Raw genomic sequence first — 16,034 nt, 5'->3', positions numbered from 1 at the left:
CCCCTTAAACAGGGCTTTCGCACCTTTCCCTGCTCCTCCATCTTGTTCAGGAGTACCGGGGTGTGAGTGTGTGTGGGTGGGGGGGTTTGCATGGGGGTGCACACAGAGGTAGGGATAAAATGCGATGGAGACAGCGCGGCCAAGGGGAGGGAAGAACAGCCCGAGGACAGCAGCCCCAGGAACCTGCATTAAAGTAAACGCAGTTGATGGAGTTGATGCTTTCCTCCCAGGGAGAGCTGGACTCCATCCAGCAGCCTCTCAGAGTGCCAAGCAGCTCCTGAAGCAGAAAGTGCGGGCAGGCGAGAGGAGAGCCAGCCAGCCGGTGACAGAGGGAGAGATGGATGCGTGATCTCTCTCTCTCTGGCTCACGCAGGTCCCCCTAGGCCCCGGAAGACTACGAGGCCTGGGATGGAGGGGCGCAGACTGTGCATTGGGTAGCAGTGATTCCAGGAGCTTCCCTTCCCCTTTCCCTGCCCTCTCTCATGTCCGTCTCCTTGTCAGTGCAGCCGACCCAGACACGGGGCAGTATGTGAATTGGTGACGTGGTGAACTGGGAGGAGGGCACGGGCACCCCGGGCACAACCAGCTTGTGGAAGGCGCTCTGGGCGAGGGGCGGCCTGGGTGGTCTCGGGAGAGTGGGTATGAGGTCCAGGTTCTAAAATGGATCAGAATGTGGTCTCCCAGGAACCGGCCTTTTTTTGTTGTTTGATGCTAGGATCCATTTCTCTTTGTCCTGGCCTAGGCCGAGTGGGTACCTTGCAGCTACTGAAGATAGCTGCTGCAATCTCTTACAGAGAAAGAACTAGAGAGAGTATTTTCCCCGGGGAATTGGAAGGAGATAAGTAGTTAACAAGGCTAGGATAAGATATGGGTGCGCTCAGAGAGGCTTCCTTTTTTTTTTTTTTTTAAAGATTTATTGGTTTCTACATATAAGAACTGGGGTACTGGCCAGAGGTGCGGTGGGGGGGGGAGGATTCACCAGAGACAGAGTGGGGAACAGAACAGGCAGATCGACTGAATTACACTGCTGAGGGGAGCAGCAGGAGAGTCTGGAGAGGTCTGCTGCGCCATGTGGATAGCTCAGTGGCTGCTGATAGCTTCATAGGTTGCGTCTTAACCCCTTGCACCACCAGGGAGGTTCTTCTCAGAGAGGCTTCTGTGCAAGCTGGTGTATCTGCCTTCTAGCCTCTTCTTCCTGCACTAACACCTGGGTTCATGTGTGCGTGCACTGATAATATGTATGTGAACCAGGATCCTTGACATGGAGAAAAGGACAGTGCAGAGAACATGGCGCTATGGACCACAGGCCCCTGAAGATGCAGAGTAGGCCGCGTCTTTTTTTTCCCTGTGCCCCTCTCAGGCAGTGGGGAGTTTCTCCCATCTCTCTCCCTGGGAACTTCCATGTTTTTTCCAGAGCTGGGACAGGGAGGGGTAGAGCCAAGAGAAGGCAGAGTTGAAGAAGGAAGCAAGTAAAAGGGCTGTGAAGGGTGGACAGGAACTGCTGCGCGGAGGTGCAGGGCCCTGGAGACTAGGCAGGAGGAAGGCAGAACCTGCCCAAGGATGGCTTTCACCCTTTCTCTCCCCTCCTCTCTTTTCTCCTCCCTCCTGCCCTCCCTCTGCTCCTATCCCTCCCCTCTTCCCCTTCACACATCTTTATTGGTTCCGGTAATAGCGTTGATTTGCATGTCAGGCAAAGCCTTGCTACACACAAAAAGAAAACCCCAGCCTTGGCGGTGTGGCAGTGTCAGCTCTCGCTGTTGTTCGACAGTGTAAAATTAAATTAATAAAGCCCCCAACACAGGAAAACATAACAGGAAATTAATGGCCTTTACTGTCGCTCTGATGCAGTCATTTGCAACCCTGCTTTCCGCACCAAAGACTTCATAAATGCAAGCAGTTTCTCTAAACAAGCATACTTAGGGCGGCCTGGTATGTAATTTTTCGCCTTGCTTGTGTCCTTTGAGCTAACAAAGCCCCCTTCCCTCCTGGCTCCAGAGGGTTTCTAACTGGTTCTGGCCCCAGCTGGAGCCCAGCACCAGGCAGAAGGCTGGAGCCTGCCCTGACAGCCCACCTGGGCCGAGGGGCCTCTGTTGCCGAGACACAGGTCCCCCAGCCAGTGAGCTTGGAGCCTCCACCTCAGCCGGGAAGCACAGCGTCTGCTCTCAGGCAGGAAAGTTTATCACTGAGGGAAATGCACCCCAGCCCATCCAGTGCGCATCCCTCCCCTTGCTCTGTGCAGCTGTCTCCTCCCACTACCTGTTGGCTCCCCTCCCTCCCATTGCTGCCCCACCCATCACAGGTGCCTGCCCACCTCGTGCTACATCTGGGTCACATGCACTCGGGGGCTGTGTTGGCAGTAGGTGCCCGTGCCCTTCTTTTCCACAGGTAACCTGAGGGATTTTGTGAGGAGCATGAGGTAACAGATTCAGAAGGGGGAAGGTAGCAGTACTGGTGCAACTCCCTGGGGCTCCATATGCCCCTATTCTCCACTGGTTGGCTAGGAAATATGAAGGCCCTGGCTGATCGCTCTCTCGTTCTCTCTGTGCCTGGGCAGATTTCCTATAAACCATTTCACAGAGCTGGAATCTATGATTTTGCTTGTAAATAAGTGGAATATTGAGAAGACTTACACTTAGCTTTCTGGAGGTCTTTGTATCGTTACAGGGCAAACCTCAATATAAAACGGGGTGCCTGACTGTGGGTCCTCACCCGCATGCTTAAAGGGGACTTATTAATGCTAAACTGCAGACATACAAAAAAGGTTGATAAAAGGCTTATTTGCAAGGGATGGGGAAATGAATAACTCAGGGAGAAAAAGAGGCAGATAAGTTCATAAATGCATCCTACCCGTTCCGCTGACGTGGAATCCCCATGACCCGCCGAGCTGGGGAGAGCACACCGTGTGGCCAAGAGGCCGACCTCCGGCCACATGGCCAGTTAAATACTCAAACCGAGAGCCTAGTTGCTTAACTCCGCCCTCAGGTCCTCACAGCCTATCCTTTGGTGATCATGGGATTTGTAGTTCCTCCCCTTTGTGGAGTCCACAAAGCCTGTATGGAGTTTGCTCAGATCATCCTTTCCCCCTAACAGTATCAGCATGGGCCCAAGTGCCCACTGTGTTGGGCTGTGTGAGAGGACCAGTAACCAGGGCATGGATCTCAAGGAACCTACAATCTCGTGAGGGAGGCAAGGATTTCACACATCAGACAACCCGCTGTTCATTACCTGGAGACCCGTGTGGCTGAACATTCAGTAGAGATCCAGGGAAGTGACTAGAAAAGCAAGCAGGAGATGGGACTTGAGCCTGGGAGTGGCTAAGATTCAGAGGGGCTGTCTCTGAGGTACCCCTCCCTCCCCCCACACCCCTCCCCCACCCCAGTGTGGAGGGAAGCCGGTGGCTGGGCTGAGTGGTGACAAGGCCGAGAGGTTCTTAAAGGTCATCCAGTCTTATCTGCCACTCTTGTATAATATCTCCCTTCCAGCAGTTCTGCCTGACAGGGCACAGCCCCTGCCTGGACATGGAACATAACTGGGCGGTTGTCATGGTTTGCACTGTCTTTATGCAGAGTCAATGGTGTTGAGGGGAGAGCGGGGACTTGGTGTCCCCATGTCTGAATGTGAACATCTCTGCTCCTTACTTGCTCTGGGGGCTTTGGTTAGTTAGGTCATGTCTCTGAATCTGTTTTCTCACCTTTGAGAGAGAGATAACAACACTCGCTAAGTAGAGTGCTGATGAAGATCTCCATCTGACACCTTCTCATCTCTCTCTCCCTCCCATTCATTCTACCCCCTTTCCTGGGTGCCTAGAAAAACACTAGCTTGAGCCCTAGGTAGAGTTCAGCTTCTCACAGGATGTGGGCCCTGCGTTTGAGGGACGTCCCTCACCACCCTGGTTACCTACTTCTGAATTCATTCTTGCCAGTTAAAGTCCCTCTTAAATGAACGCTGAACCCTAGAGACTGTCTGGCCAATGCCGAGTACATAGAACCATGGCCACTCTCCACCTGGAGATTCTACATCCATAATGTAGCCTAAGATTACATTCGATTTTTTAGCAGCCATGTCAGACGAAAGCTCATATTGAGTTCGTGGTCAACTAAAACCTCGAGATCTTTTTCACATCAATTGCTATCAAGCCAGGTCTACCCCATTCTGCACTTGTGTAATTGATTTTTTTTAACCTAAACACAGGGCATTCCATTTATCCCTGTTGAATTTCATCATATTGGTTTGGGCTCTTAATTCTATCCGATTAAGATCGTAAGGATGTCTTCCATATCATCATCCTAGTCGTTTTTTTTTTTTTAAGAGTTATTTTCTTTAAAATAAAGGAGAGCCACATGGCTCCAGTGGAGACCCCCCTCCTGGCTGCAATAAATGAACGCTTTAGATGCTGTTGAGCCCAGCAGCCACCAACCATTTCACATTTCCTCATTTTGTCCATAAACTTAGGAGCAAAATTCTTTGTGAAATGTTAACATTCACTACATCCACAGCATTTCCTTAATCAATCAATTTTTAAAAATCCAATTTAAGTTGGTGAGCAGATTGAATACCTGCTATGTATAAACCTGAAAAGACTGATTTACAAGGCAAATGGGACCCAGTCCTTGGCCTCAAGAAGTTTCTATTCTAGTGGGGGGATGGACATACACATCATTATACAAGCAGAATGTGATAGATGCTCTGATCGAGGTGTGAAGTGCTGTGATGAACGTAAAATGAAAGGCAGTGGCTTCCAACCAGAGCAACTGAGGGAGTCGGTGGGGATAGCATTTGACCTAAGGACTGTATCTAGTTAATATGCCACAACTTATTCCTGCCAAGTGCACACAGGCTCCAAGATACCATGATTTTCTTATCTAGTGCCCACAAATTAGCTGCATAATTATTTCTTTTAAGAGATCTCAGCTCATAATATTAAATTGATTAGAGTCATTGCATTTGCTCACCTTTCCCCTGTGTTATAAGGTAGGACGGCCTTGTCATTCTCTCACCGTTTTATCGTAACTTCTCAAGGAGCATGACTAAAAATTTTAGGAGCCAGACCACTTTCCCTCCAGGGTCCTGATCCATGAAAGCTGATTCAGTTGAAGTGGGGTTAAAAGTTACCTGCCGTTGGGCCTCCCCGGTGGCGCAGCGGTTGAGCGCTGGGTTGCGAAGCTGCCTGTGGCCTCTGCGGCACCAGTTCGATCCCCAGCTGCTCCCCGGCCACCAGAGGAGGGTCCCACATGGCGCGCAGACCTCTCCTGCCACCCGCTGCTCCCCTCAGCAGTGTACTTCGGTCCTTCTGCCTGCTCTGGCTCTGGTGAATTCTCTCACCCTCCCACGCTTCTGACTGTACCCAGTACATGTATAAGTAAACAAACAAATAAATTAATTAATTAAACATGCCTCTATTAAAAAAAAAAAAAGTTACCTGCCGGGCCACCCTGTCACACTGCCCTTCCTTCCTGCCTACTTGGGTGACTCCTGCCTGTCCCCTTTTGAAGTTTCTTTTCTTTGGTGGGGAAGACAGGCGAGCTGGGGGTGAACCAGTCCTGCCTTCTCTCCTCTCAGAATCTCCGCCTCTTCCCTGGCACTGAGTCTAAAGCTGCCTTCCTTTTTGTTCTTTCTCCCAATGTAGCTACCAGGCCCTTTTCTGTTGTCTCAGCTTGTTCTAAGCTTTTGTCTTTCTGACAGGCTCATGGTCTGCTCATCCCCACCCTTGGTTATGGTGTCTTCCTTCCATCTGTTGTGTGTCCTTTACAAGAGGGGAAAACTTGGTCTGATTATAAGTGTAAAAACATGGTCATTGTAAACTATTCAGAAGATACAGTACACTTTTTAAAATCACCTATAATCTCATCACCTAGAGAGAACCACTATTAGAATTTGGTGTATTCTTTACAGTCTGTTTTTTTCTGTGTATATATAATTTTTATCAAAATTGGAATGATACTGTATATACAGCTTGTGTCTAGCTATTTTCACTTAACATTCTATAGGACCATTTTCACATATCATTAAATATTCCTTGAAAACATGATTTTTTAATGGCTGCATAATCTTCCACTGTTCAGTGTACATGTCCTTTTAAAATCTAGGCTCATCATATTTTAACGCTTATCCATGTGCAACAGCAATGATTTTCCTTAAATGTCCTTCGTTTCCTGCCCCTCCCCCACTCCCACTCGATTTACTTTGTCAGGTTGATTGTTTGAGCTTGTAGAGGCAGAATTTCATTTTAAGAGCGTCTTGTCCTTATGGAATTATATCCCCTTCTAGAATCTCTTGCCATGGGAATCACATTCTTCTCAATGTATAGTAGTTTGCTTTCCTCAAGTAGGAATCTGTCCTGGGCCCCTTTTCTTTGCTACTGTCAAACTAGATATGGTTGTTAGTCTCCAGAGCCCCAATATTTTCCTTTATCAGTTTTTCTTTCTTGGTCAAAATAGGTTATCTACAATAATGGAAAGGACAATGCGCGAGAACCTGTTTCCATCCGAACTTGGCTAACTGTGTGACACGAGAAAATCCCCTAACCTTTCTGAGTCTCTGTTTTTTAATCTCTGAGAGAAAATAGAATTAGATGATCTCCATGATATTTTCCAGTTGTAAATGTGGTTACTCTGTGACTCCAGAGTAGTAATTTCCTATGTTACCTCTTTTTCCTTCTAAAAGGTAAAATGTTGAGCAAAGCAAGTTAAGAGTTTACTAGCTTGTACTTTCAGAATTCTATTAGATGAATCAACCAACATTTGTATCACTTCCTATAGATAAGGTTCTAAGGTAGAGGACAAAGATGGGTCCCTGCCTTCAAAATAGTTACAGTGTGATGGAGAAAACACACGTTAATAAATAACTTTTCTTTCCCTTCATATATATATATATATATGATATATGTGTGTGTCTCTATGTGTGTGTCTGTGTGTGTATATATATATGCATACATATATATATATATATAATGGGGGGTATGTGTGTGTATTCTAAATTTGGCTATGCTGCTGCCCGCCTGGAGCGAGTCATCTGGGGGAAGTTAAGTAACCTCTATAACTCTGGGGTTTCCCCAGGTTGTGAGCTCAACTGCCAGAGGCATGTACCTGCCTGGTTTTTGCCTCCTCCATCACTGGTTAACTGTGTAGCATCAGGGAAGTTGCTGAACCTCTCTGTACTTCTATTTCCTTATCTACCAAATGGGAGTTATAATAGAAGCTTCCTGCTTAAGTTCTGGTGAAAATTAAATGAGTTAATATATGTATAATCCTTAAATGTTCACCTAATATGTAGTAAGCACTTAATGTTAGCTGCTGTTATTGTAAGGATTAAATCGGTATATAAGCATAGTGTCTGGTGCCATAATAGGAACTGGATCGATTTTAGTTGTTATTATTATTATTTCTATAATAGAAGTTTTGATAGATGGCTACTGGAATGCAGGGAAGGAAGAAATTAATGCCACTGAGGAAGGAGCTAGCACCCCTTTGGTATACATCTGAGGGAGCTCAAGCCAGAAAAGCACAAGGGACTTGGCCAAGGTCATATAGCAAGTATGACATATATCAAAACTAGAATTTCAGCCTAGGAGATGGTACTTCCGGTCCAGCAATTTGTGTCCCTAGAGGTGCTTGGGTATAAATGGGCCCAGCAAGACAGAGGAGGGGGGACTGCCCCACCCCATCCCCAGACCTGTCACCCTACCACAAACACATGCATGTTTTCCAGCTGGGCTTAGCCACCCAGAGCAGGTGCTTTGCCAGGGCTGGAAGCCTGGGTCAAACCCCCTCTTGCTCAGAGCCAAAGCTTTGGACCAGATTTCCAAGGGCTTCTTCACGCCTCCCCTGGAGCTTGTCCAGGTTAAGGATGGGATACAGGGGGGTCTGCAGCCCCATCTCCATGGCCAATGTCCCACCAACCCTCTGTCCAGCCTGGGCGGGGCAGCCCCCTCAGCACACCACAGCAGCCTTCCCTCTGCTTTCCTCCTTTTCCTGTTACACCACAGCTTCTCCGCTGGCTCTTCCTCCTTTCCTCCCCTCGCGTTTCCTGACTCCCTCCCTCCTCTCCTCATTCCCTCACACACCTTTCCACCTCCCCTGCCTTGGGCCTCCCCCCACCCATCCCATCAACCCTTTCTCTTCTCCCAGTCTGGAAAGCAGCCCCATTCCTCAGCATCCACACCTCACTAGATGGGAGGGCCAGGGGGGCAGCCCAGACCTCCCTGGTACCCCCCCCCCCCCCCCCGCACCGCTGTGGGGGTGGGGCTGGCCGCAAGGCGGGCTGCCCTGAATGACAAGCTGGGATATTGATCGCATTCTGAACTCAGCCCAGCCGATAGAAGGTAATTAATGACTCCATTTGCCTCAGTACCGAGGAGAACAATTGAGTTGGAAACTGCAACAACTGGCAGCTGGGGAGACTGAGGGTGGCTTAGGGGTGAACCCCTCAGAAGGGGAAGGTGGTGTTCCAGGAGCTAAGGCACAAAGAGAGGGGGCAGAGGCTGCCTGTTGAAGTGGTATGGAGTGAAGGTTTGCACACACCCCACCCCCCCCACCCCCGCCCCCCCCGTACCACCGCTGACCATGGACTCCCCAGCTCCCCTGGGCCCCTGAGGCCCATCACCCACTTTCTCCTAGCTTTTCTCTTTCACTCCAGCACCACCTTTTCAGGGCATTCTCTGGGGGTGAAGGAAGGCAAGGTTCCCTAAGGTTGCGCCTGGTCAGCTGTGATCTTGCATGCATGTGAACTCTTCCTCCGCCTGTTTCCTCATTTGTGAAACTGAACTAAGGGCATCTCCTTTGCAAGTGTCCTGTGAGGATGAGACATAATGTGTGGAAAGCACTTCAAGCTGCCTGGCATGTAGTTAGTGCTCAGTAAATGATGACAATGATAACCTTTGGCAAAGAAGGCAAGTTTGATAGAACAGAGAGGCCTTGGGAATCAGATATCACTGAGTTCAACTCACCAGCTGGGTGTTGTTGAGCTAATAGTTGCCTCACTAAAAAGGTGAGAAGAATAATCAGTACCTCGTAGAGTTGGGTGGATTTAATGAGCATATATGAAAGACCTAATATTATTAGTGTCCCCAGGTAAATAATTGTATGTAGGTTTAGAAAACTGAGGTTAGTATAGTTCTTTACTGTAAAAGAGTTCCTCTCAAATGCCTCCTTCCTACTTGTCGGGATTTGGTGGGCAGCCCCCATCATCCCATCTTGATGAAACTTGGTGCTTTCTAGTCAGAGAAATGGCATCATTTTATTCTGTCTATTGCCCCCACCCCCACCCTGCCACCTGCCTAACTTCTGTAGACTTTCTCTCGTCCCCTGCAGTGACCACTTGGGAATGCAGGTAGAATAGCAACACACAAGGATGCTGGCCCCTTCTGCTGTGTTCCTTGTCCCTAAGATACAATGTTCAGTGACTTCCCCCACCACCCACCCACCCCCGAGCTGCTGAGACCCCGCTGGACAAACCTATTCATGATTGGCCTGGGAGAGGGTTCTGGCCTGATGTCCAGGAGGTGGCTAGGAGGTCAGACTGTGCTCCGAGGCAGCCCAGAAATGGGTGGGGGGTGACAAAGCTAGAATGAAAGAGGTCAGGTCTTCACGTTTAGGTACAAAAGACATTTTCTATTAATGATTCTAGAAGAAGTGCATGACTGTTAGACAAAGCCTCGGCAACATGGAAAAACTTAGCTGAGAGGAAGATAATTTGCTTATGATTGGGAACTTTCCACTATTTCCCTGTCAGTGACTCTCCTTCCTGTCAAGACGCTCTTTTGGCTTGGCAGTTCTCTGTCTTTGCTTGGAGATGGGGCGCCACCACTAAAGCCCAGGATGTCGGCTGGGCAGGGGGTGGCTGCTGTTCATTGGTTCAGTGCAAGTGTCCGCAGAGTACCTTCCCTGTGCAGCTCCCTCTGGCTCTGCACTTACCTTCTCTAATCTGTACCCCATTTATTCAGAGCCTCGGTTTCCTCACCAGCAAAAAGGGGATTATAATCCTTACCTCCCTTGGAAAGTGGTTGAGAAGCCCAAATAAGCAAAGGTCTAGGCAAGCTTTTTTTTTTAACTGCTAAGCAAATATGAAGCAGTCAGAGGAGAAGACAATATGAGCCTTTGTTCCCCTTGGAAGAATAATATACATCAAACTTTTAACTCAGCAGTTTGTTTAATTTATTTATATTCTGTCCGGTTATAAAAAGGACTCTGGGTAGCTCACTCTCCATACAAGTGCTCACACTGCACTGGACAAAGCACCCCAGTGGCTCCAGTCCCAGATTCCTACCTACCTTTGACCTTGGACGGGTCACCTGCCCCTCCTCCACCTTCCTGCTCACCCCCCAGCTTTTCTTACTGTAAAATGAGGAGTTTGGGCCAGAGCTCCCCTAATCATTCTGGACACAATCTGTGCTCAACCAGCACACAGACCACCGGCGGTAGCTTCAGTGCAGGGAGGGTACAGGCAGAGAAGTGAGGGTGCTGGGCAGAACTCTGAGTCCTGGGTGGGGTCCAGTGGCCTCATCTGGGCCCCTGTGTCTGGCACCCAGGCAGCAGGGTGAAATGAGGTAGCAGCAGGCTCTGCAGGCAGACAGGCTTGAATTCAAATCCTGAGTGTCATTTCGCAGCCACACGGCTTGGGGTGAGCTATTTAACCCCTCTAAAAGTAGGTTTCCCTCTCTTCCCCCCCTGGGTTGTTGAAAGGGTTGGAAGAGCTGTGTGCCACACAGCGCTGTAGGCCTGTGATCCATTCCCAGGCCCGAAGGCTGCTGTGAGTGACAGCTGGGCAGGGGGCGCTGGAGAGCAGCGCTGACTCCTCCGTGTATGGCCGCCCGGGAGCACACAGCCCTTCCTGGCTCTCTGGGGTCTTACTAAACCCACAGCAGCCACATTTTCCAACCTCAGTCAAATGTGGCCTGAGACTGGGAAAGAGTATTGGAAATCACAGTTGGTCCAGTAAGCCCAGACCCTATGACCACCCTCTTCTTGAAGCCCTGATCAAGGGTTGCTGGTTACCCCACCAAGGTGAAGGTGAGCCCAACCTCCTATCCTTTACGATAGGCCTTCCTTGGAACCCGTGCCCACCGCAGCTGGGTAGACTCATTTTATCCCAATCCTGCTTTGTGTGCCCAGGGCCTTGGTCTGAGGAGGGGCCACCAAGGTTAGCTGGGGACATGGTGGCCTCTGCCCTGTGGATAGAGGCGCTGAAGGTGGAGAGGGTGATATTGTTGAGAGTGGGAAGGTCCCCCTGTGAGTGAGAGTTGGTGCTTTTGGAAACATTTAAAAGCCTCTAAGCAGTTAGGGGTGAGTGAAGAAGGACACAGGCCTGCCCAGGTGCCTGCTGTGGGTCTCCGCACATCCTCTGACCACTAGGGATGCATGGGACTTGCCTGACACACATCCTGAGGTATCCTGGGGTGCCAAACCCGACAGGTGGCCGACAGTTCTGAGACCTGCCCAAGGTCTGGCTTTGAGTGCACCCAGGAGAGCCTCGTTCATCCACTGAGTGCTGCCTCCTTGCTTAGCCCCCTGCCTGGCCCTGGAGCTGCAGCAATGCAGCAGCCCCGTCTCTGCATACCAGGGCCACAGCCTGGTCCTTGGCACAAGGGTGGAAGCAGCTATGACACACACTTTGCTTCCCTGCTCACCTAGGTCAAAACCTACTTCTGCCTCCTCCAGTTGAACTCAGCTCTGCCACAGGACCCTCCCTTATCTGGGCCCACAGTGCTCTCATAGGCCTTGCTGTCACCCTGAGACTATCCTCAGGAGTCCCCCTGAGCTCCACCCTCCTAGGGAGGACTCTCCAGGTGGTGGGCACTGAAACCACTTCATTGTCCCTTTCCTCCTGTTTTCTTCTTCCTCGTTCTCTTTTCTGCTTTACCTCTCTGTCTTCACCTTCACCCCCCACCCCATTCCCATCCAGGCCCTTGGCTGCCTCCTCAGCGGGACAGCAGGGCCGCTTTTGTTTCCGGGGAAGCAGGGCCACAGTTGCTCCTCCAGTGCCAGTGCCCTCTGCCCAGTCAGTGCTTCTGAGCCACCTGACGCGGGAGGCTGCTCCGCTTTCTTCTCTCCCTCTTTCTGCCTGTCCTGTGCCTCTGGGCCTCTGCCTTTCCTGGGTCCCTCCTCCTTGGGCCTTCCACTCCAGGAGGGGCTCTCCCACCTCCGTTCCTCGCTCCTGGACCTCACTCCTTGCCTTCATTTCCCCCTCCCTTCTCCAGCTGCAGGAAGGTGCCACCCTGCTGAAGAGTCTGCGGGAGCCTGTAGGCCCCTTGGCTGATTTGGGAGGCTGCCTCCTGTGCCCCCAGTAATACCCCTGCACTCTCCTGCCTTTGTGGTCCCCCATAACTTCTTTGTGCCCCTTTGCCATTCATCATCCCTGCTGCTTTCCTCCCTCTTCATCACCTTCCTTCTCTTTTGGGGAGATTCCTCCAGCCTCCTCCAGCCTTTCTTGGGGATTCTCAAGTACTCTCCACATTGCTTTTCTGCTCCTCAAGAGCCTTATCTCTCTCCCCCTACCCCCTTCCTTCTCCCCTGCTTTCCCCGCCTCCCGCTGCCACCTCTCCCAGTAGCAGGCTCCCTTCCCCTTCCCTGCCCTGCCCGCCCCTTTCTCTCCAGTGCTGCCTCGGTAACCTGTCTTATCACCAGGGCCTGCGTATACAAAAAAATAAATAAATAAAAAGGTCAGTGAGTGGAGGGAGCAGCAATAACCCCTAAAACAGTACTATCAGTGGAACATGATTGATCAATTGAATTCCATAGCGGCTGAAAAATGTGGGATTAAGTAGTGTATTATACGCACAATGAGTTGAGGCATGATGTTCATTTCAAGTTCATTTCGCCGGCCTCTGCCACCAGATCAGGCAATCAATAGGGGCAGCAGATATCATATATCACCTCTCTGCGGGCTGGGGAGAGAGCACCATAATCTCTCGCAAATTTAGAGTGACAGATTTGTCAAGATCTGAAGGGCCCCTGAATAAATGAAGGAAAAGAGACTCCTCCAGCCAGTGACCTGAGGACAAAGCTTCAGTTCAGCCCCTACACACACACACAAGCATACGCACACACACACGCCAAGTCAAGCCACACACAGGCATATGCACAAATCCACACAAATCCACAGGAGCAGTCAGGAGTCTCACCACACAGGTGTACACACCCACGTGTGAGCACAGGCTCACAGATAAATGTACACTCCACTCCCAGGACCCACTGGTGACACTGCAGGGGCTGCACACAAAGACACTTGCAGCCTCTGATGGCCCTGATGGCAGGGCTTCCACAAAAGGTAGGGGAACCCCGGCAAGAGAGAATTACACACGATGGGATATGCAAATAGCCACAAAGGGTAGAATTAGGGTGATGCCACATCCTGGAGAGAGAAGCAGGCCCAGAAAAAACATGGGGGATGTGGTCCATGCTCCCCATGTAGCTGCACGTGGTCACTCACCTTTCCAGAAAGGCGCTTGCTCTGTCATTTACACACTTTTTTATCTGGATCTGAACATGCACACATATATATACACAGAGAATACTCACGCGAAAGGGAAAAATTAATGTGCCACACCCTAATCCATGCAGAGATGCATATACTCTCTAAGGCAGGAGGTCATTCCAGAGGCTTATACAGAAAAAAAACAACAACGAAGTTTCATGTCAGTAAGAACACAGGGAACGTAGAAATAGCATCAGGGCTGCTCTGTGTCTCTGTCTACCTCAGACTAGATCCTGGGCTTTCTCTCCTATCTCTCTCTCGTTCTCGCTCTCGTACACACACACACAGAGACCACTTTCTTTGCTTTCCCATCTCCTTTGGAATAGAGTGGAGGGAAGACAGGCAACCCCTTTGGAAGGCAGACCCCCATGCTCCATCTCGGAGGCCAGCAAGAAAGGATGGCGGCAGGTTGAGGTTAATCAATATGTAATATTTTCTATGGTCTCCTGAATGATACTGTATGGTGTTACTGTATATAATGCAGTATTGATTATATCATATCATATAATCACCTATAAACTGATATATATAACAGTCCCAGAGGAACACCCTGGGGCCTATAGCACAAGCCGGCCCCAGGCCCAGTGCTCCCCAGCTGGTCTTGGGCCGAGGGAAACCGAAGAATAACATCTCTGTGGCCGGGGGGGACCTCACTGTAGGCGAGGGGAGAGGTGGCAGAGAAGGCGCTTTGCCCACTGTCTGCTCTGAAAACCGGCAAGGACCTGGTGCAGGAGGCAGGGACAGGAACGCAGGGATGGCAGAGTAGTGAGAAGCCTGGGTGGAGCAGGAGGTGGGCAGGATTGGCCCGCAGCTCCTGGGAGCGAGCGCTAGTCTGGCACCACTGTGGCTTTTCCCTCACAGAGTGAGTCTCAGCTCCCTGTGGAGACCCAAGAACTAGGGGGCCAAGTAGCTGGCCTCCGATGGGCCCTGGCCTGTGTCCAGATCAGGGACAGAGAAGGATGGCCAGGCACAGGGGATCCTGTCCTCAGTCGCTGCCTGAGTCGGTGTTTTGCTGCTGCTGCGCTGCCTGCCGGCCTGCTTTGAGTCTCAGTCCCGGCCCATCGCAGGCTGAATGTCTCAGCTCAGCTTTCAGAGTCCCTCCTCCCTTGGTGGTGAAGTTAATTACTTCACCCAGTCTCCGTGTAATACTCGGCCTCGGAGATTTGATGATTTTCCACCTCTGGAGTCAGTGGAACTGAAATTCATCTCAGAGCTGAGTTCAATTCTCCACAGGCTCCAGATGCTGGTCCAAGACGCCCTGCTCCCCCTCCCCCAGACTGACCCAGGCAGGGACAGAGGGGCCCAGGGAAGATAGGCCTGGGGAGGTGGCCCCAAAGCCCCTCTGGCTTCACCTCTGCCTCACCCTGTTTCAACTCCCACCCCCCATGCTATGGCAAACTCTGTTTCTCTTCCCAAGTCCTTTGGAGGCTCCAGCTTCCTCAGCCAGATCTCTGAGTCATGGCCAGTGCCTGGGTCAGCCTCTCTAGCCAAGAGACTGGGGGGCGGGGGTTCCAGCAGGGGGGCAAAGTTCTAGGGGCCAAGCAGGGGCCCACCCCCTCTGCCCAGTGCACACTCGTGCCTCTGCCAGCCTGTGCTGATGCCCCAGTGTCCGTGTGTCCTCCAGATGTGTCCGAGGGTTCAGTCCCCAATGGAGACTCTCAGAGTGGTGTGGACAGTTTGCGGAAGCACTTGCGAGCTGACACCTTCACCCAGCAGCAGCTGGAAGCTTTGGACCGGGTCTTTGAGCGTCCTTCCTACCCTGACGTCTTCCAAGCATCAGAGCACATCAAATCGGAACAGGTGAGGAAGGAACTTTCTGCTGATGGAAGGGGGAAGGAACTGGGCAGAGGGAGGCCTCTGGGAAATGTGTCATGGATCAGCCATGTGCTCAACATGCGTGCTTCACTCTGCCGCGCCGTGTACATGCTGTGTGAACAGCACACACAAGGACATTGCGATAGAGAAGAAAAAGCATTGTGGTACATGGTCATTAGAAAGTATGGCAGTAGGTAAATCTTATCCCTTATTGGAGTTTCTGTTTCCCCATCTGTACAATGAAGGATGTGGCTGTGTGGCCTAGCAGGTCCTCTCAGCCTGCTCCTGACCCAGAGCACTCAGCAGCGCCCTGGCCTGCATGTTCCCAGGCTCCTACAGAAAATCTGTGCAAGCCTGTGTGCTCTTCCTGCCTGGTGTCAGGATAGCTGCCTCAGCCGTCCAGTGTGATCCCAGGCAGGTTGCCGACCTACCTTTAGACCGTTAGGTGTCCTATAGGTGCGGAACCACCCAAACACAGCTGCACCACCACTCAGGAGATGTGCAGAAACACATCTCCTGATGCCTTACAGCTACCTGTGTGTACATGTTTACAGACCATCCCCCCGACCCCCTACACACACATACACACACACACACACCCTGTTGCACGGTAACCACTGGCCAGTAGGTGTTCATTTTCCCAGACCACCAGCCCAGCACCACCTCCACCCACCATCAGTCCAGCCCCAGTGTACCTCTCACACACCCCCTCCTCCCACAGCCACAGCCTCGTGCAGGCCCACAGCATG

At 51.0% G+C, this 16,034-nt stretch overlaps 1 protein-coding gene across 9 annotated transcripts in view; it reads left to right on the top strand.

Annotated features, from left to right (window-relative positions):
- The window catches only part of PAX2 (paired box 2), a gene marked incomplete at both ends in the record, with an annotated part of 76,368 nt that overhangs the window by 41,717 nt on the left and 18,617 nt on the right, over positions 1–16,034 (top strand). For all 9 annotated transcript variants that reach the window (XM_084245004.1, XM_084245003.1, XM_084245002.1 and 6 more), the window contains one exon: positions 15,095–15,270. In XM_084245004.1, coding sequence (XP_084101130.1) covers positions 15,095–15,270 — 176 coding nt within the window. The remainder of the gene's footprint in view (positions 1–15,094; positions 15,271–16,034) is intronic.

Source organism: Talpa europaea (assembly GCF_964194135.1).
Source record: "Talpa europaea genome assembly, chromosome: 10".
NCBI lineage: Eukaryota > Metazoa > Chordata > Mammalia > Eulipotyphla > Talpidae > Talpa > Talpa europaea.
This window is presented reverse-complemented; position numbering and strand designations above follow the sequence as displayed.